The 20998-nt window shown below is 40.8% G+C and overlaps 1 protein-coding gene across 1 annotated transcript in view; it reads left to right on the forward strand.

Moving 5' to 3' along the window:
• The window catches only part of LOC136442607 (collagen alpha-1(I) chain-like), a 77384-nt gene that overhangs the window by 41195 nt on the left and 15191 nt on the right, over positions 1–20998 (forward strand). Inside the window, exons 12-53 of the mRNA XM_066439552.1 lie at positions 3187–4224; positions 4712–4759; positions 5287–5340; positions 5602–5655; positions 6002–6109; positions 6368–6421; positions 6585–6638; positions 6787–6831; positions 7233–7286; positions 7571–7615; positions 7894–7947; positions 8437–8481; positions 8862–8915; positions 9345–9389; positions 9718–9771; positions 10030–10074; positions 10202–10255; positions 10459–10566; positions 10843–10896; positions 11129–11182; positions 11454–11498; positions 11772–11825; positions 12104–12148; positions 12489–12542; positions 12780–12833; positions 14393–14446; positions 14583–14636; positions 15149–15202; positions 15418–15462; positions 15684–15728; positions 16082–16135; positions 16288–16341; positions 16590–16697; positions 17510–17563; positions 17861–17968; positions 18443–18496; positions 18926–18979; positions 19282–19335; positions 19511–19564; positions 19764–19817; positions 20208–20261; positions 20773–20826. Coding sequence (XP_066295649.1) covers positions 3187–4224; positions 4712–4759; positions 5287–5340; positions 5602–5655; positions 6002–6109; positions 6368–6421; positions 6585–6638; positions 6787–6831; positions 7233–7286; positions 7571–7615; positions 7894–7947; positions 8437–8481; positions 8862–8915; positions 9345–9389; positions 9718–9771; positions 10030–10074; positions 10202–10255; positions 10459–10566; positions 10843–10896; positions 11129–11182; positions 11454–11498; positions 11772–11825; positions 12104–12148; positions 12489–12542; positions 12780–12833; positions 14393–14446; positions 14583–14636; positions 15149–15202; positions 15418–15462; positions 15684–15728; positions 16082–16135; positions 16288–16341; positions 16590–16697; positions 17510–17563; positions 17861–17968; positions 18443–18496; positions 18926–18979; positions 19282–19335; positions 19511–19564; positions 19764–19817; positions 20208–20261; positions 20773–20826 — 3381 coding nt within the window. The remainder of the gene's footprint in view (positions 1–3186; positions 4225–4711; positions 4760–5286; positions 5341–5601; positions 5656–6001; positions 6110–6367; positions 6422–6584; positions 6639–6786; positions 6832–7232; positions 7287–7570; positions 7616–7893; positions 7948–8436; positions 8482–8861; positions 8916–9344; positions 9390–9717; positions 9772–10029; positions 10075–10201; positions 10256–10458; positions 10567–10842; positions 10897–11128; positions 11183–11453; positions 11499–11771; positions 11826–12103; positions 12149–12488; positions 12543–12779; positions 12834–14392; positions 14447–14582; positions 14637–15148; positions 15203–15417; positions 15463–15683; positions 15729–16081; positions 16136–16287; positions 16342–16589; positions 16698–17509; positions 17564–17860; positions 17969–18442; positions 18497–18925; positions 18980–19281; positions 19336–19510; positions 19565–19763; positions 19818–20207; positions 20262–20772; positions 20827–20998) is intronic.

Here is a 20998-nt window from a genome sequence, read left to right on the forward strand (position 1 = left end):
GAAAAGAGTCGGGAAAGAGGGCTCATAACATACTTTATTTGACAAGTGTTTTTTATGTGTGCTTCTCAAAGAGTCCTGTATTGCGACCACACTTTCCCTTTGGGCAGCTGAGTGTACAGACAGAAGTTGTTTCAGTGAGATTACAAACTTTGAACTTCAAGGCAGTTTTAGATCAGTACTGACAGCCAGGGTAGGTCTTGACAAAATCCTAATATCGCAAAATGCCACTGAGAGTAGACTATTGTTGTGAAAGCAGCCTTCCAGAGTAAGTGATAACACAGTGCAAGGACAATCAGAGTGGACAGGTCTGCCACACAGGAATGCAAGACAAATGGTGAAAGTAATTCCGCAAATGATGGGTCAGGATCACAAGGATATTGTCATTTCCAACTTATCAAGCTAAGGCATAAACCACACAAATCTAGGCTTAAAGCGATACAGGGTACAGATAACTTCAGTTGAGTTATGATCTTAAATAGCCATTGCAAATTTTGGAATTGGATTGTTTGGTTGCTCTTCAGGGCAAAATGGAGTTGTTTGATTCCGTAGTTACTCAGGTCCCCTTTGAACTTGACGGTGATGGTTGGGTGATCGCTGATCTGCAACTGCACAAAAATTGGATTTATTTCGTGTAACCCTTGATTTCATTATTGGGATATGATGAATGATGTAAAAGTGTAATCTAAAAGACAACAAACCACACAAAATGTTAAAAAATTTGTTCTTCATCTATGAAATTCGTTCAGCAATCTCTGAAATCTTTGGTTGCTCAGCAGTCACTCAGCAGCCTTTACTGAAAAAGGGCTGTGTCACAGCACATGAAACAGAGCAATGCGCAGTACAGAAAGGTGGGGTATTACTCTATACGCTGTTCACAACTCTTGTTAACTTCTAGAGCAGCGTGCTGCTTTAGATCTGAATATTATGTTTTTTAAGATGTTACATTGTGTACATATACGTGTGTTGTGCAAAAGTTGTCTTCAGAAATCAACTGGGATTCAAATGTATCCTTATTGAGGTTGGAGTATGCAATGGAAGCTGTTAATGTTGTTGAGTAAACTTAGCAGAACAAGGTGATTTTCTACAATCATTAAGGGACTCCAAGAAGTCACAGCATTTGAACAATGTGCAGATCTTGATTATGAGGCTGGTTGAAGAGATCCATGTTTCAAATGATTGTAAAATTTTGAAGAATGCAGCTATTCAGAAGATCTGATCTTGTCGTTGAGATACAATGTAGATACAGATTCATCTAGAAGAAGCCTGGGGCTTTGAGGTCTACCAAAATCATGACTGGTAAATAGATTGTTGTTAAGGGCCTGGGGGCAGCTAGCATAGCAGCAGTCCAGGCTGCTAACGACATTTGAAAGAGGGTCGTCATGGTTATGTCTTATCTGCTAGACAATGTCACTGAGGTTAAGGTGTACCAGGACTATGCCTGCAGGCTGTGCGGCTTTTTCTTTATTCGACAAGTAAAAGGATGTCTAAAAGAGTTGTCCTAAGCAGTTGAAGCTGTGTACAGAAGGAGCTTGTTCAATATTAGCAGGTAGGGAAGTCAACTTCATAGTATCATGCTGTGCGAGAAACTTCCATTCGTATACATGACTATACTTTTGTGTGTTGCTTTTTCTGGCCTTGGTTTTACATATTGAATGGTTGACGTACAAGATATCACAAGTTTGTGAAAGTGCAGGGAAGAACACGTTGATCTTTAAAAAGGTTTGCGTTATCAAGGTTCAAGTTCACACAGAGTGTATGGAAACCACAGAAAAAGCAAGTCTCCATAACCTACGTAATCTATGTAGCTAAGGGTGGTGATTCCCTTGGGGCATACATTAAATCTAAGACAGATGATGTAGGAACATCCAGAGAAAAATGGCTGTATCAGTTACATAGTCAAGATCGGGTCAACTGTATTCATAATAGAGCGGATTATTGAATGTCTGGCTGGACCAGAACGACACGAGGTCAACGCTGAAGGTGACTCTCTTGACCAGGATACCTTAAACTTGAGCCGGTGTCATCCTTCTAAAATGGTCCTTGGCAAAGCTTCATGCAACGATGCCAGAGAATTGTTTATCCGTCTTCCTGCCATGCTGTATGACCTACATGTACTTATGCGTAGGTGTCTTCTACCTGTTCCTTATCCATAGCTTATGGTGAATGTTTGCGTGTCTTGCATGCTCTTAAGTGCTAATCTGATGCATGTGATGGGTGCCAATTGCCTAGGGAACTTAGAAAATATTTCCTCCAGTGTCAGACTTTGAAGGTGTTGCTAAGATACTAAGATTGGAGTATTTTGATTTGAGTTGTTGGATGGGACGTGAAATTTGTTGGCAGATATTGTGCTACAGCGTTAATGCTTTAATCAAATTGGTCTGCTTTTATTGCTTAAGTAATAGTACACACTCCAGAATTGTTGGTCTAAAATTAGGTTATTGTTCTTCTGTTACTGATTATTTCTTTTAGAAAGTGTTTTTTCTTCTTTTCCTTGTGTTTTGTTTGTTTGTACTTACTCATTGTTTTGTATTTTGTTCGGTTTGGATATCATCTGACATTATTGTAATATGTCATAAAATGTCGTACGTTTTTGAGGAGATGTGTTTTATTATTACCTTCTTTAAGTCTTTAAGCATAAAATTTTTTTATGTTTCCAGATTTTTTAGATACAAATGATAGTCACTTTTAAGATGCAATGTGCCGTTTCTGATCTGATGTGCATATGTCTGAAGTTGTAGCTTTTTTTAGAAAATCTGTGATAATTCCTTTTGATTGAAAATTGACCTGCGTGTTTACATAGCACTGTTAGTTTCCCAATATCTCCAGGCATCCGACTTAAGAACTTACAGGCTTTGGATCAAGGATCATATAATCATTCCCATGTGATGATGATTTTAAGAAGCTTATGTTCTAATCTTACAATAATGAAACAATTTGTTGTAGGTCAACATCTGAAGTCAATGATAGAAAATAAATCATGTTGTATGACACAAAAGAATAGAATTTCGGAATGCTCATCATCCTTCAATGTCATAAATAAAGGGAAGGATGAATGAATGGACTTAGTTGCACAGTTTAAGTACTATATATGGCAAGGTTGAATTTTTTTGGCAGCCATAAATTTTCCAGCCCAACTGATGTTCATCCAATTTATGTATTTTGTAACATGAACTTTTCCCTTTCAAGTCCCCAGGATGGGATCTGCATCAGAACTTCACCCTAGACGCAAACTCGACTTCAGTTGACACCAATGGTGGAACGCTCTCTGACCTTCTGAACCAAACGACACGAAACTTAATCACAAGGACTCGCAACGGTACGGCAAGCGAACCAGGTAGTATTCCGTCTGTTACGTTTGAAACTAACCCTGATGTAGAGGAGGGAGTAGGTGTGTTTGACGAAGGGGAGCCGACAGACGGACATGTCTCGGTTGTCAAGGAACAAGTAGCACCTCCGCCTAGCTTTCAAGCCGGCCAGGTTGACTTGGATCCTGGAAATGGAGACAGTGTTCTGTTGACTGGAACTGGAGAGGGTGACATTGTATCGGTTGGCAGTTTCCCAGCTGGCCAGGTACCAGTAGTTGATGAGACCGTTGTATCTGCTGTAGATGTAGAATCAAATGGCAGTGTCATAGAGAGCAGTATTCCCTTTACTCCAGGTGAGGTAGCGCAGCCGCAGCTCCCCTCAGTTGTCACGGGAGGTGCTTCCAGCGAACCCGTGGACATCGACGGCGGATTCAGAGTCTTACCGAATGGAACCATTATTGGCTACGGATACGTAGAACCCAATGGTTTTCTGTTGGAGCCGGATGGAAGTCGAGTCCTCGGGCCAGATGGGAACCCCATCCCAGTACCACAAACCGTGGAAGGACCGGACGGACAGCCCCTCAGACCAGGGGAGTATCCGATGGTTATCGGACCAGACGGAGGCCCGGTTATAGGCCCCGATGGTTACCCTCTCATAAATCCAGTCGAACCACCATCAGAACGAGTAGGACCAGATGGATATCCAGTTCCTGTTGGACCGGATGACTCTCTGGTTGGTCCGGATGGTTATCCTTTATACCCCCCGACACAGGTTGGCGTTCCCCCCGTGATGCCTACCTTCCACGGAGGCATGCCCGCTCCTGGCGCGGACGGGTACGGTGGCAGGCCAGTCCCACCAGGGTTTGTGGCACCAGGCCCTGGAGCAGGTCCCAGGATCCCACCTGGAGCCGGGCCAGGGGTGAGTAGCAAGAATAGATGAACCAGGACCTATCATGGGGTGATTATGAGAGAGGCGTTCAATAAGTTCTCAGCCTCAACCAGAAGCTTTTAATGAATGTCCACCAAAACTCAACAAACTAATTGTTATCAGTACCTCGCAGGTGATGATTTTTGAAAATCAGTAATGTTAGGAGAGAGAGAAGGAAAAACCATGGACAATTGAGCTGCGACTTGAGATGTGCGGGTCAACTTTAGGGCTCTCTTTGCTCTGTTTGAAGTCAGACCTACCCACTTCTATTACAAAGGGATTCCTCATGAAGCTTTTTGACAATACCTTAAAAGTTTGTAGATTTCATGGCATGAAGACCCAAGAATCAACCCATGCTGCTCTTACCACAGTTCTATCGTGTTCCTTACTCCTGTTTTTCTCACATCTTAGATATGTCTAATAGTATACAAAATTTATGTAGATTTGTTTTGCTTACACTTTCCGTTGTTGTTGGCAGCTCTCCAGGGAAGAGTACATCTCACTGTTGGAGGGAAGCTGGGTGCCGGTTAGTTGGATTTCTACTCTATCTGTCCCAATTTGTGGGACTTGTCATTGAATGATTCGGGATAATGCAAACTATTCTCACAAGTTTGTTATGATATTTGACTGACAAAATGTTTAATATTCATTCATATTTTATCTACAAATGATTAACAAAATGACTGCGTGATCTAGATACTTACCCTGTGCTCAAACGTACAACAATCATATAATAGTCTACTAAATACTAATGGGCATATCAGAGTGTGTTTTGCAGATAGCCCAATGATGATACTAGCAGTGATTGCAGCTGAAGACTATGATACTCTCAATACTGTATCTGTCTTCCATTTCATCCACATCTTAACTTGATAACTAAAAGCCTGCATCATCAAGATTGAGAAAAGACATCAATTCCTTTATGTATATCTATATCTAACTCTCTTATTGTTGTTACTTTTAACAACCTCCTAAGTTATAACTAAGAGTTTACATTGTTTGAGAGCATGAGACGTTTCTGCAGTCTGCCTTGTTTGTTTCCATGATGTACAGGGACCCCGGGGGATGCCAGGAGAGCCAGGATCACCAGGACTGAGGGGAGTCAGGGTAAGATGACATAACAACATTTAACAGCTGTTCAGTAGTGCCTTCTACTTGTCGTTTTTCTGTTAAAGTCTTTTTTATTTATTACATCTTCAAGACATCTGGGTAGCCCCTTCAACAGAATTGTTGATTTAGGCGCAGAGTTTGTAGTGTGTGGATGCAGTATACATTTCCCTGATACCTATTAAATCCAGCTTTTACTATGAGAATGGTCTTTGTGTAGTAGAATGCATTGATATGCTAACTCCTCTGCGCTATCCGCAGGGTCCCCGAGGAACGCGTGGCAGGCAGGGAGAGAGGGGACCACCTGGACCCCCGGTGGGTTGGAGACCAACATGATTCTACTTTTCAGACAGCTGACTGAATAATTTGCATGGCTGTTTTAAGTTTCCCACTTGCTATAGCAGTCCATCTTCCAATAGACTATTGTCTCAGGAGTTTACCAAATACATGGACTAAATGACAACGCTTTATTTCTTTATTTTCATGAATTAGTCAGTGACACTCATTATCATACTTTTGATATGACGTATTGATAGATTTGAGGTAAACCCACCCATCTGATTGGGACTATCATCAAGGTAAAATGGAAGTACAAACAAACAAACAAACAAACGAACAAACCTGCAATATGATGGGAACAAATTTCCTGTGTATATCTTAGGGCCCACAGGGTTCAATGGGTGCAGCCGGCATTCTGGGAAGACCAGGAAGGAAAGGACCTGCTGGCAAGCGTGGGTCACCTGGCGACCCGGGAGAAATAGGGCAAGAGGTAGGCAACATCAACATGATATATATACATGTAACATCAGTCAAAATTGTTACCGCTTACATGTATAAGAAGACTCGATTGCACACTCATGATAATGTAAAATTTGTAATAATTTCCTTTGAGGAGTGCACAAAGTAAAGTCTGGAAGATCCCATCTATAAATGATTGTATGAAAGCCAGTTGTTGACTTTTATCTTTGAAATTCGAAACTCTGGTGTAGAATCCCCCGCAAACTAACCGTTATGTCTTTGCCCATAGGGTAAAGATGGGGACCGTGGAAACATGGGATTGCCTGGAATGCCAGGGAACCAGGTATGTGCCAGTAGATATTCTGAGACCTGAACACAGAGCTTCACTAAATTTAATGTAGATTACACCAATGTTGACTATCAGACAGTATTGTGCCAATGTATGTTGTATGGTTTAGAATTGTAGCATTGTTACCACTGTGCCATTGAAATAACTTCTGTTTCAGGGTTTTAATGGGAAGCCAGGAAGACCAGGAATGCAAGGGCCAGCTGGACCTAAGGTCAGATTTTAACAAGAATTAAACCTCTGCATTCATTCATTCATTCATTCCTACCTAACTTGTGATCAAAGTTGTACTATGCTGTTGTGTCCATTCCGTCTGTTCATTCTGAATGATATATTTGATATCTGTCTTTTACCACCCTAAGGGAGACAAAGGTGACCCAGGGATGGATGGACCTCCAGGACTGCCGGTAAGGAAATAGGTTTAACCCTCGGAATCATAATCTTACCTTGTCCGTGGCTTTTGATTGAGCCCTTCTGTCAGTTGTTGATGAAGCATCCTCCCTATGTTTGAGTGGCGTTGAGTTGCCGAGTGGCTAGGCTAGCTGACATGAGATTGAGAGGTCACAGGTTTGATTCCTGATAAAAATGATACCTGCCTTTGATTGGAGTGGTAAAAGGCAGTGTAAGGAGAGGGTTGGGCTCTGCTTCCAGTGCCATGCCCTAGACACAGTTTAACAACCCACTGCCCCTACCGCCTCAAAAAGGGCTATAGGTACCTGTACCAGGTGCCTTACCTCTACTTTCCTCAAGTTACCTGTGAGAAAGAGTGCTTACATGTACACATGGTTTTCCTTCATTTTCCACCCAGGGTGAGCCAGGTGATCAGGGGGAAAGAGGACCAAGAGGAAGTGAAGGACCTCCGGTAAGAAAACTTGTTCTAAAGGACGCAGTTCCTTCTTTCATGAATGAATGAAGACCTTTATTGTACATTAATCAATGAACATCATATTAGTAGATGTAGTAAGAATACACAAGGTACTGTAGGTTGAGGAATGAAGGCTACATTACTCTTCTTCTCAGAAGAACATATTCCAAGTTGCCAACTTTCTTAGAATGGAAGAAAGTCAGCCTGCTGGATAGCATTAAAACATCTCATAGCATGAACGAACACCATGAAGACTCCAGATTTTTCCTGTTATTATGCAGGGTGTTGCTGGCCAGCAGGGTTTACCAGGTCCAGCTGGACCAGGGGTAAGCATCATCATATCATCATAAGACAGGGTTAGCATAAACAACCAGAAAATAAAAAAAACAATTTGTTAGTTTTGGGAATGACACTAGACTTAACTAAGTAGATGCTACATTAATGAATATGTAACTATGGTAGAAAGTTTCTCCTAGAGTTTTGAAAGGCATACATTCTGTACATGTAAATCTAATGGCTTTGAAAGTTATATTACAGTCACTGTTGACCTTATAGAGTGTCTGTACAGTGATCCCCACTTGACATGGATTATATCCTGATGTAGGGTACAAGAGGGCTTCCTGGAGCACTGGGCAAAGATGGGAAGAAGGGACCAAAGGTTTGGATGTGCATCTCTCTCTACAACATGTGTTGTGATAACTCATGGAGTCATTGTATGCCCTCCTATAGATCTGTTTGGGAGGTGTATGATAGTTTACATTTATGTGAATGACAATGGAAGGCATTTCAGCTCCTAAAATGTGTGAAGCACCTATCTGTGTACTCATTTCAAACTGCAGCTGTATAGTGCAATGAACATAATTGGTTTAGAGTTGATCTCATGATGAGATTGCTCGTAAAATATGTATTTTCTGTATTACAGAGACTCATCAAAGTGATTTTCATTGACCTACTTCTAGAAATTTGACGATTGAAACTTCTATTGTTCAACTCAAGCTTCAAAATGACAATCATGTAGTTGCAAAGTGCGCACTTAATCTGCTCTGTAGTGTTACTGACATGTAGGCAGCTTTTTTTGGTAGGGGAAGGTTTTTCAGCACCAAGGAGATGGAATGTGACTGTTTGTTGTATCTGTGCTGTTCTTTAGGGGGACAGAGGTCCAGCTGGTCTACAAGGCATAAGAGGAAGAACAGTAAGTGCTGTGGTTCTCATCATTGTTTTTTGTGATATTATATGTAATATGGAATCACCATATTCCACATGTAGCAAAATTTGCTTCTACATGTACATTGAGTATTGAGTATGAAGACAGTTGAAGTATTTCTGACAGATGCAAACTCTTATATGCATATCTGGCATTATTTTCACTTTTCATTTTCCTTATACAAATGAGTTTACAAACAAATTGCATTGAAGCTGTTTTGAGCTGATGAGTGTCAAATACAGTGAAAAAAAAGTTAACAAGTAGAAACACAAGGAAAAAAACTAGTGATTTGGATCCAATAATTAATTGGAATGGAGGAACATCAGATTATGCAGATCCGAGTCCCCCTGTTTTGATATTCCCTGTAGGGTGCACAAGGAGGGCCTGGGAGGAGTGGACCAAGAGGCATCATAGGCAAGGCGGTAATTACTTAATGTGTATCCAAATGTCTTGCATGAAACTGTACTCACCTGTTGATGTGTATTTGGTTGCTCATTATAGGAGAAACACTAAGTTTGTCTGTAAAAGGATGCATAACTAACTGTCTTTTGTTTGAAATCATTTTAGAAAAAGAAGATTTTTCTACATTTTTCAGCCATTTGTCATATCTAGCAGTGACTACTTTTGGAAGTATTAATGCTTTGGATTGAGCTACTGTATACTGGATCTATTGAAGCCTTTCATAACCAAAAAATTTTGATGCCTAAGATACACATGTAGATGACTGAATGTTTAACCCACTAGCCTTGGATCTTTGTAACATTACGGAGATTAAATTCTATAAATTCAATAAATGTTTCTGGCATAAGTGCAGTACAAATATTCAAAGGGCTAATCTTCTTTTCTTCTAGGGTATTCCTGGACATCCTGGTCTGAAAGGAGACCAAGGAGAAAGAGTAAGATTGATTACTTTCTTTGTATGCCATAATGCCATCTTGAAAATTCGTTAAGACTGTGATCACTCATTTGGATGTAGCAAGAGCTTGTGTTAAGATGTGACTATTAAGTGCTTGTCATGTTGGCTCTTTGATTTAATCTAGCTGGTGTCCAATATATCCATAGATACCACTATGGCATAACTAGCATATATCCAGATATCCCTGGTTTCATTTATTTTCATCACAAGATACAATCAACTTAGAAAAGTTTACTTCATGTATGACCCAAGTTTAGATGTGATGATATCCTCATGTGGTAAAAAGTAAAACATTTCCTCCTATCTAGGGACCAGAAGGGCCAATTGGACATAGAGGACCTGCTGGAAAAATGGGACAAAAGGTGGGGCAGAGAAGCAATAAACGTCATCATTTCTAACAACTTAGGTACTCAATACATGTATGACGATCTTTATCACAACTATCCTATGGTGTGTTGTATGAATGCCTTGTTGCACAATTACTAGAAGTTCAAGTTATGTACCATAATGGTACTCCATTCTAAATCATACCTGATATGGTTAAATGAGAGTTTCCTACTTGCACAAAGCTTCCACAGATAGTTTTGGCTATGTAAGTAAGAAACATTGTTCTGTTCCAGGGAGCATCAGGAAGAGCAGGAAAGAAAGGAAAACCCGGTGACCCAGTAAGTATGATACTGAAGCAACTGTAGTGCCAGTGTACAGTAGAGCAGAAAGGGTTCTTACTTTGACTCATTTGTTATTAACAGAAAAGTCTGTTGATAGACTTACATCTATTTTCTTTTTCCACAGGGTTTTATGGGCCATCCAGGCTTTAAAGGCAATGCTGGACCAAAGGGAGACAAGGTAGGAATGTTTAACATTAACATTACTATATACAAACACTGTTTAAACCCCACAATCATTGCAATTGACATTCTACCAATTACAATGAAAAAGGTCTTGAAGTTTAGAGATGTACCCTTCCAATGCATTCATGATTTTTCAAAAATATATGTCTATGGTGCATGAAACGTTATCTAACTATAACATGATTCTATCCTTCCCAGGGAGCCTCGGGACCCTCTGGGAAGCCTGGTCCTCCAGGCTATGAGGGAGAAGTTGGGGAGGCAGGCCAGACGGGTGCTCACGGGGAGATCGGTCTGAAGGGAGATCCGGTATGTCACAGTTTTTGGGTATCTGTGATTTATTGCAAATTCGATATAGAACATCCAGAACAATTCTGTTTTATAGTATACATTAACACAGGATGGAAAACATAGTTGGAGCAGAAGTCAATGCTAGTCACAGAAGTTGATGCAAGTCACTCTACTTTTACAAAGAAATTGTGACGTCACTTTAACTGACAGGACAGCTGTTACATTTTTTGTTGTTGTACTTGTATAGTTGATGGAGTATTTGTTTACCATTTACCTATTGGTTTTGCATTGCAGGGTCAACAAGGAGCACCTGGTATCCCGGGGAACATTGGTAGACCTGGCCAAAAGGTACATCACCATTCTTGCAAGCTGCAAAATTGAAGCTATATTACCACTCAGACAATGACTTAGTGTATGTATTGTACCATCATTATGTCTACTCTAGACGTAATCCATGAATTTGTTATGAATACATCTTGATTATGATAGCAGAAAAGACTATTCATGCATTGTCAAAGTGGGGGATGTCCATAAAAACATTCCAGTCCAAGTTGACAATTGTATATGAATCATTACTCAGGGCAAAGAAGGTGGCAGAGGACCCCGTGGACCCAGAGGTCTCCCAGGCAAGAAGGTACATGTAACATCTGCTTATGGCATACCAATTCATACACCTGTCTAGTGCTGTATGATTTTTTTTACTCAGAATGTTATGAAATTGAAAAGGAACCAGAATCCAATGGTATCAAATGTGTGCTTCTTTTTTGGAAAGCTCTATGAACAAGGAATTTAAGTCTAGATCAAATGGTCAAGGCGGCCTTTATTTCACTTTTGCCGTTATTTCAATTGTTTGTCAAGTTGTTCCGATCTGATACCACATGCATTTCTGTTGTTTGATCTTGCAGGGAGCAGATGGCATGATGGGACATGAGGGTCTACCAGGTCCAAGGGTAAGATGACTGAGGTTCAATTCTCTTTTTGACCCTTTGTGAAAAAAGGGTCAACCAATCACTGTGAATCACAAGGGGTTTGCAAGCTGATATCGCCAAGCATAACGAATTTGGGTTTGACTTTGACACATGGTGAAAGTTTGTTTGCAGTGTATCAAATGATCATGATTACCTTGCTTTGTTTCTTTCTTGGGGATGAAGGCAGCTCTTCTCACCATTGGCTAGCAGAGTGATATTCAAATAGATGTGTTCATGGTGAACTCTATTTTGTAGGGCCCTCCTGGACCAAGGGGAGGTGAGGGAGGACCAGGACTGCCTGGTCCTAAGGTTGAGTATCTTTTTTTGTTTTTTGTTAACTTTGTAAAATGCAGGTTGTATGAACAATACTACTAGTATATGCTTTGTACTGGATTGTTACAAATTAGCTATATTTTGCTGCTCACGGTGTGACTTCTTAGCTATTTAAGGGAATAGTTGACAATGTGCATTTTGTCTAACTTTTATTTCTTGGTTTCCTTAATTTCTTATCAAGATGTTAAGAAGATAATGCTTGTTTTGTTTGTGTTTTTTTGTCAAATTCTAATTTCTGTGTCATCATTCCAAAGGGACAACAAGGTCCGCCTGGGCCCCCTGGAGAGGAAGGACTAAAGGTACTGTACTACATCCACTTTTCTGTCCACTTGTTTCTCTTATAGGAATTAACAGTTAATGTGGAACTGGGAGGATATAATGAACATAATCTTTATTGTGCTTTTAAAGATAACAAATACCAGTAATCCTTGGAAATAAAGGCTTCGTAGTTGTTTTGCAATGAGTAATCAAAAGACCTCCATCAACCCAATTTTCTAAAACGCTGTTATTGTTGTATTGGACTAACACTATGGACATATCTAGATTCTGAAGGGTTCTGTCTGTATCACAACATATGGTATGCAGAGTTTATCTTCCCAGTCTGTGTTTCAGATCTCTCACCTCAGACTTTGTTTTCAGGGAGAGCAAGGGGAGAGAGGAGATGATGGGCCTGAGGGACAGGTTGGAGCCATTGTAAGTTTCCCACAGAGTTTTACTACAAGTACAGAGTTTCATCTTGTCATTGTGATTTCAGTTACCTGTGAGAAATCTACATTCTACAATTCTAAGAATGGTTACATTTGTGTTGACAGGGTCCACATGGTAAAGATGTAACTTACAATTCTAAGAATGGTTACATTTGTGTTGACAGGGTCCACATGGTAAAGATGTAACTTACAATTCTAAGAATGGTTACATTTGTGTTGACAGGGTCCACATGGTAAAGATGGCAAGTATGGTCCGAGAGGTCCACCAGGGCCTGTGGTGAGTAAGAATACAGATGTCTTGATTTTTGTCACTGTACACTGACCTAGAAGTGTCAGTCGTAATTTACAAAAGCCTACTTTCTGCTTCCATGTATGAAGTTTTATAGCTATACAATGTACAGTCAAACCTGCCCAAGGCGACCACCCGGCGGACCGGGCAAAAACGATCGCGATGGACAGGTGGTCGCCATGAAGAGGATTCCACTCACATGTTTCCAGGTCGAGGTTTTCAAATACAGTACGTAAATGATGAAAAAATTATGTGAATTTAGACAGCATGACCCTCACCAGGTTCAATTCTCATTGACAGAAAGATCCTACAAAAATTACATTTTCTGTTATCGATGTAATAATTGTATACCGCTACATCGTGTCCAAATTTTCGTCATAATTTTGACTACAAAACGATGGTTGCCTCGATGATCTCGCAGCGCCCTCCCGCATTCACACGTTACATTGAATAGTACAAACAAGGCACGCACATCATCGAAGTTTTAAGGCCTAAGACAGATCCCTAGAAAACGCCTGCTGGTCCCAGCCTTTTTTGGGTCGCCGACCGCTGGATGAACCTGAGGGTCAAAAAATTTTCGATCTGACAACTAAAGATGAAAATGGTGATTTCGTCGCGCCGCGCCGCGAAGCTCTGTGCCACCGCATCGAAGGGTAAGTCAGTGCAGCAGAACGCACAGCGTCCAATAAAGGTTTGTGAGATTCATGGAAATAAAAAGAAAATAAGAATTTTGATTTTCACCAATAACTAGAGTATTCGTAAATGTTCATACACAAAATCATCGTGTTTTACAAAGGTCAGCGGTACGCCAAATCCGGGCCGCCCGAAATCCAAGATGGCGTCGGGACCAAGGAACAACATTTCTCGCCTGATGTTTTGCCCGCCGCGAATTAATTATTCGGCGGAATTTAGCAAGATACAGACACATTTTTGTTGAAAATACAAGAAATAGATAGTAATTTCTGTGAAATCTGACTTTTTGACGCCATGCACTACGTATTCGTTTTGAAAGTTGAGTTTAAACGAAACTGAGTTCACGTTAAACTATAAGATTACGATAGGCACAACAACATCACAAACATTTGTCTTTACAATGTTTATAGGGGGAACGTTTTATTAAAACACTTCATGGAGGAATCGATGGTATAACATTGCTATTCCATATATATTTTTGTCCTTTAAAGTCTTGAAAACATTTCCGTGAAATCCGACAGCAAAATGATCTGATGTCACCACACGCTTGAAAATTAGGCGACCGCCATGGGCAGGGATTGTGCTCTGTGCGGTCCCAATTCGTGGCGGTCGCGGTCGCGTTGGACGGGTGGTCGCCTTGGGCAGGCAGCTTAATGCTTGTGCCTATGGGGAAAATTTTCGGGACCGAGAAAAAGCGGTCGCCATGGCCAGGTGGTCGCGTTGAAAAGGTGGTCGCCTAGGCAGGTTTGACTGTAGATATAAAGTCCATACTCTCTTGTGGATGGATACTTGTAGTTATCAACCATAATTTCTGAAACAAAAGGTTTCCATAACTTTTGCATTATCATTCTCAGGGCTTTCCTGGCAGACTGGGCCCTCCAGGTCCACCTGGACTTAGGGGACCTATTGTGAGTTTCTATAACTTTTGCAGCTTTGTTCTATGATATGATTTTGTAGTGTTTTGATATATTGAACTACCTCCAAGCCAAACCCATTTTTACCTTTCACAAAAGCATGGAAAGTTAATGGCTTGAATTTTTGCAGGGCATTCCAGGCTGGCCCGGGGAGATCGGAAAGATGGGACCACAAGGTCCTAATGTAAGTTTGACTCTTCTGTTAAGTTGGACTTTTCTATTAGATTGATAGTGTTGGTAGATAGACTATGTATATATGAAGCCTTTTTGCTTAGAGCAGTGTTGCTGTAGCTGTAAAAAAGAGGAAAACATGACTTAAGTAAATTATACCGTCAGCCCTTTAAATCCTCTCCTTGGTGCTGAAACGCCATCATTCGGCATCTTTGAGAATAAACTAGGTTTTCATTTCTTGTCTTTGAGTCTGATATCATCAGACTATATGATATGTCAGCCTAATGACATTGCTTTATGTATATGACTGAAATTGTAGGGTCACGGTGCTGCCAATCCTATGGGTCTGCAGAAATGCAACTGATCACAAACAAAAAACTATTTATGGTTCTAAATGTTGTCATTTTAGTATTTCTTTTTCATTAGTTTTCCATCGTACCTGTATGTTTTTGATAGTGCCGTGGTAGATAACTTTATAAAGTGATAAACAACCTGCGCTATGGTTAATTTTCTTGTGATTTTCAGGGCCGCACAGGACCCAAGGGTAAACATGGAAGAATCGGACAAGGAGGCTTGCCTGTGAGAACTATACATTCTGCTTTTCTTTCCATATCTTCATCTAAGTGACATTTGCATTCTTCTTACAACATCCAAACAACCTTGTAACATGGAGAAACTAGAAATGGTAAAGTAATAAAATCAAGTTAAAGTTTTCATTAGCACTACAGATAAAAAAGGAGGGATAGGTCTTCCCATCCTCACTAAGATGTTAAGCTTAACCTTTTCTTCCCTAGGGTCCCAGAGGTGTTCCGGGATGGCCCGGTTTACCTGGTCCTTCGGTAAGTACCATGCTTATAATCATGTAGAATGAACACAGTAACACAGAATGTTGATTCATTTTTCATTACTGGTATTCCAATCAATCTCTATGTTTTTATTCCTATGTGTAGCTTTGCCTTGCACAAGCACATGAATTATCTTGATTGTACACATAAGAGACAGTGCTAATGGACTGTACTAATGGACAGTACTAATGGACAGTACTGTTAATCTTTTTCAGGGAGAGAGAGGGGAACCTGGACTCGATGGGCTTCCTGGACCGTTCGTAAGTAATGTTTAGGAAAGATTTTATTATCTTCAGTACCAGGTGTATGCTTTATTTTTCAAGCTGTTCGTGTCTTGTGCAATTGTTTGAAAAAGGTGTGACAGGTTATACTTTCCATGTTATACTTTACACACAAACCGTAGCGGAGCCGAATTGCACTAATAGCTAATGACAAAGCGCCATGCTTCGTCCTCAGTCGGAGGTTAGACTGCTTTACCCTATACTTTCCATGAAGATTGAAGTGTAAAAAGTGGCAAGTCAGACAAGCAATTTATGACAAAGATGTAGAGACATATCTCTATTATACAGCCTGATCTAGAAAATTTCTGACATTGTTCTTTGTCAAATCTTAGGGTCCCAGAGGAGTGGAAGGTGCACAGGGACCCCCTGGTAAACTTGGACCTAATGTAAGTGTGCTGACCCATGTTAATGAAACATATTTTAGAAAGGATCCATGGCCAGGCTGTAAACTTTTAATGCTATTGCAAAGTCTCATAAGTTGTGTACCAGGGTTTTTATGTATAGCAGCCCATTTTACTTTTTGCTTGAATTTCTCCAGGGTGTTCCAGGTATACCAGGTGACCAAGGACTTGCTGGACCAGAGGGCCCTGCAGTAAGTTTTTATGATTCGTAGCTGAATATGTAATTATATTGTTCAGTTTGAATCCTCTGATTGAGACACTGTTTGGTTGTGTTGCTTCAATTATCTAAGTGAACGATAGATCTGTGGGTTCTCTTTCTTAATGTTCAGTTTTGCTGTTGATGTCTGCAGTGACAATGCTGTCTGCAGTGTGTATTGTCAGATTCTCATGCATTCAACCATCTGAGTGTTCACGTGGGTATGAATCTGAATTCTAACAGGGAGATAAGGGGAAAGTCGGTCCTCAAGGTCCGCAGGGACTGAAGGGAGATGTGGGAGACCCAGGTGACTACGGCCCTCCAGGTCCACCAGGAAGAGTTGGACAACAGGTAGACATTCCTCTTTTATGCACACCAGGAAAATCAATTGGCCAAAGAGCTGTAAATAACATTTCTGGCAGTAATAGGCCCAGTATTCTCTCAATTGTAGCACAATGTTTTGAGACTGGCCAATGTTTGCAGGTCCCCGAGCCCATCCAATGTTATTGGATAGATGTTGTTCAAAAAATATGTTCCAGTCTCTGGCATCCGCCACTTGAGAGTCTACAATATTGAAATATTCACCAGGTTCTTTCTTTCAACACATTCTTAGACAAGGAGAATAATGAAGAAGTTGAAAATACCTGTGAGATAATTGACAGATCCTGGCTGTCTATCACTATTAGCAGTTTAATCAATGAGAGAGTATGTGGCATTGTGTGGCGCAATCGGTAGAGTGTTTAGCCCATAACCGAGAGGTCCCGGGTTCGAAACTCCGATATGCCCCGATGTTGTGCCCTTGGGAAAGGCACTTTACACGACTTTCCTCACTCCACCCAGGTGTGAATGGGTACCTGACTTCGGTTGGGGAAGGTCTTATTGAGGTCACCTGCTGGCGCCGAATGGCAGCCGCCCAGACCCTAGCAACATTTCCACAAAGTGCAAGTGTGGAGCAAATATGTATCTGTTCAGTATTATATGATTGTAAACCCTGCAGCAATTCAGCACTGGTTGCCACTGCACGGGTAATTCCTGACCAATAAACCATTCTTATTATGAGTAAGGATGCACCTCAGTCAAATTTCTGACCAACAAGGATGCGGCTTTGGGTTTATTGTTCCAGTTGTTGTTGTATTATTGATTCCTTATTTTTGTGTCCACAGGGAATATATGGGGCTCCTGGTCCTGTTGGGTTCCCTGGGAAGAAAGGAGAAATGGTAAGCATTAACTCTATACACTCAATAATCATTGGTATTACCCACGGTGTTGATTGTCTCCAAACTAAACTGATTTCCATACATCCTAAGAAGTTTGCTATCATAATCATACTACAAGTTTTACATATTAAGCTCTTAAGGATCTTACTAACAGTTAGGCCAAAAATAGGTACTCAAGCAACTGGAGAAAATTTTCAAAATCTTATACATTTGCTTGAGTAACTATTTTTGCCTTATCTTATTACCTGGATGTCTAACCTTCATCAATGTATTAAGAACAGTTGCTTTGTCCTGTAGGGTCCCCTAGGTATTGCGGGACCTCCAGGGGCTGACGGGGAGAGAGGCTCTGTAGGAGATCCTGGCAAACCTGGTCCTCCGGGACCTAAAGGCAGTCCAGGGCCAGACGTGAGTAGCATTCATGGACACATTGTACACTGCATCAACTATGTTGCATAGACAGCTGAAAGCAACTATCAAGTAAATACTGTTAGTCTAATACAGGGCTGTCTCCAGCTTTAATTCTTTTCTTGTCATTGTCAAATCTGTCATTTTAATCTCACGAAAATCCGTTCATTTATTTCATGTCATCAGAAGATGAGATTTTTATATGGACTGGATTGATTTTCCCTGTGCCAACAAGCAAATTTCCATCCCATGACAGAAGGATGGGTTCCGGGGATAGCCCGGTCTATTTAAGCAGTTTAAGAACGTTAGAGATGCTTTGAGGTCAATGTGTTGCCATGTAATATCATGGAGTTTTTTTGTCCTCATAAACAAGTCTATCTCTTTGCAATAGTCTGGATAGCTGGAACTTCTTGACTATGATATGCTGCATCTGAACCTATGAATGAATGGATGATGTTCACTTGTTCACTGCAGGGTCCCCCAGGCCCACTTGGACAGCAGGGAGACCCAGGCATATACGGCATGGTGGTGAGCTTTTATTCTTACTCATTATGTGACTGTATGGGGGTGTCCCTGTGGCTCAATTGGTAGCAGTCTCACAGTTGAACTCCTGGTTTCAATTTAGATGGTCACTTGGAAACCCAGTTCAAATCCAGGGGTCAGGACATCAGGGTTGGGGCTGCACCGTCTTTTGGAAGGGACTTAAAATCGGGGTCCCGTGTTTGAAATGGTGCCTCAAGCACATTAAAGGGGAAGGGCTAGCAACCACTCCCTGTAATAATATACCCTGCTACCGAAACGGCAAGGAAACTTGCCCCATGTGCCACTAGGCACTACGAGGGTCTGAACGAACGAACAATGTCACTGTAAGAACTGGGCAATGTCAAATCATTATTGTCCCTATAGCTAGTGGGAGCCTCTCATGTGTGTTGAGTCTCATTAAATGTTGTCCTACAGGGAGAGGATGGACCGAGGGGCCCAGACGGGGCAAGAGGGCCTCCGGGAATACCTGTAAGTTGGAATTTCATATATATTAAATGATAACTTTAAGTTCTAAATGATTAATAAAATTTTGTGGTGAGTCATTTCATTTGGCTTTATGCCTGGCATAGCTGTGTTAGTGCATTAACCCAGTATTGATACACAACTGAATGGAAGAGTAAGAACTGAGGGATGCAGCACTGAATGAATGAATGGTTCATTATGATTGTTATGATCAGCTATGAAAAGCCACAGGCTCAGAACTGCATACACATTGCATACATAAAGAGGTACATGTATTGAGAGCATACAATGTACATGTGCTTTTGCAGGGAACACCTGGAGTTGATGGTGAGCTTGGAGAGCCAGGTGAAGAAGGGGCAAGGGTGAGTTTGTTCAAGTTTAGTTTCTTTGGTATGTATATGACTTATCATAACTTATTTATCGTAAAATTTGACTTCATCAATTTGTAAACATAACATTTTGATGAGGTTTGATAGTGTAGTCCAGGTAGTAGACCAGTGCCATATTTCTGTCCACTAACCGTCACCATCTCTACAGGGTCCACGGGGTCCTGAGGGAGACCAAGGCAAGCCAGGAGAACCAGGACCATTTGTAAGCCTTCAATTACATCTAAACCTGTAACAAATGCTGACACATGCAAAAGGAGTTCAACAGCTAAATGATTGGTCATATCGCCTGTTAAATGTTTCTAATCTACAGCAGCATTTGAATGCACCCAGCAGGATGTTGAATAAGTTGTTTTCCTTTGTTCCTTTGTACCATGATACAGTTAAGTTTTGTTTATGTGTAGGGTGAACCAGGCCCAGAGGGATACAAGGGAAGACAAGGGGCACCTGGACCAGCAGTAAGTGGAACTTCACTCTTTATCTCAAAATCTATACTTAAGAATCATTCAGAGAATTCCTTCTGGTGATTTGAACATTGATAAAACAAGTCTACACTCTCAATATGTCATGAAGCTGATGTCTGATATACTTTTTAAAGCACCTTTGAGGCCTGAAAATTGTATTATTGTCAAGAGGAAGTAGTGCTCATTCTCCTCACAGCTACAGAGTATTCTTAGATATATACCTTTGATGATAGGTTTCACAGACAAGGAATGATTTTCTCTTCTACTGTGGAGTTTCCATGTACTGGGTGGGAGTTAGTGTTCACCTTAATGCATTTGAGCCATGTATTTCTTATCATACTTCTGTGTTTTGACAATTTTGCTCTCTTCTCTTTACTTGCACAGGGAGAACCAGGGGACTCTGGTATGATTGGAGAGCAGGGGCTACCCGGGCCACCGGTAGGCAGAAGGCTATACCTACATTAGGCTTGTCTGTTACTAATTATAATGGATGTTGAAACTGAGAAACCAGCCAATGGAGGAGTTACCTTAAAGTTTACTACTCAGTTGCATGTCTATCTATAAGAGCTAAAAGTTTGGGAATAGGTGTTCTTTATTCCCAAAGTTTAATTCCCATAGTCTACACAAAAGAATTATGACATTTTGTCCATCATTTCGAATGAGTTGGTAAATGTATGAAATACATGACTGTATTTCGTAATGTCAGGAGAATCTTAGATTTTATCCAATGCAAGAGCAGCAGCACAATATTAAGTGAACTTGATATATGTTTTAACTCTATTAATGAATTCAACAATAATTATATTGCATTGGTAAGAACTTCAGTACCAAGGACAGGTCTTTTTGCGTTGCTTGAATTCCAGCCTGTTCCTGCTCGTATTGTTTTTATGCCATATCTTCTTTCATGAGATGATGATTAAGTCTTTTTCTTTGTTTTACCTTGTCCTAGGGCCCCCCAGGTGCACATGGTTCCCAGGGGGATCCAGGCATGACAGGACCACCGGTACAGTCTGTTCTATTCTCTTTTGTTTTATGGATAGAATGCATCTCTTCAGAATTTACCAAAATTAGTGTATATACACTTTTCTGAGGGCTGTTTGCTTTTCTTGCTATCACTATAGATATATTACAGATTAGGCTGTCCCCATTATTTGATGTAAACTAACAATTTGAAA

Source organism: Branchiostoma lanceolatum, chromosome 9 (assembly GCF_035083965.1).
Source record: "Branchiostoma lanceolatum isolate klBraLanc5 chromosome 9, klBraLanc5.hap2, whole genome shotgun sequence".
In the NCBI taxonomy this organism is placed as follows: Eukaryota; Metazoa; Chordata; class Leptocardii; order Amphioxiformes; family Branchiostomatidae; genus Branchiostoma; species Branchiostoma lanceolatum.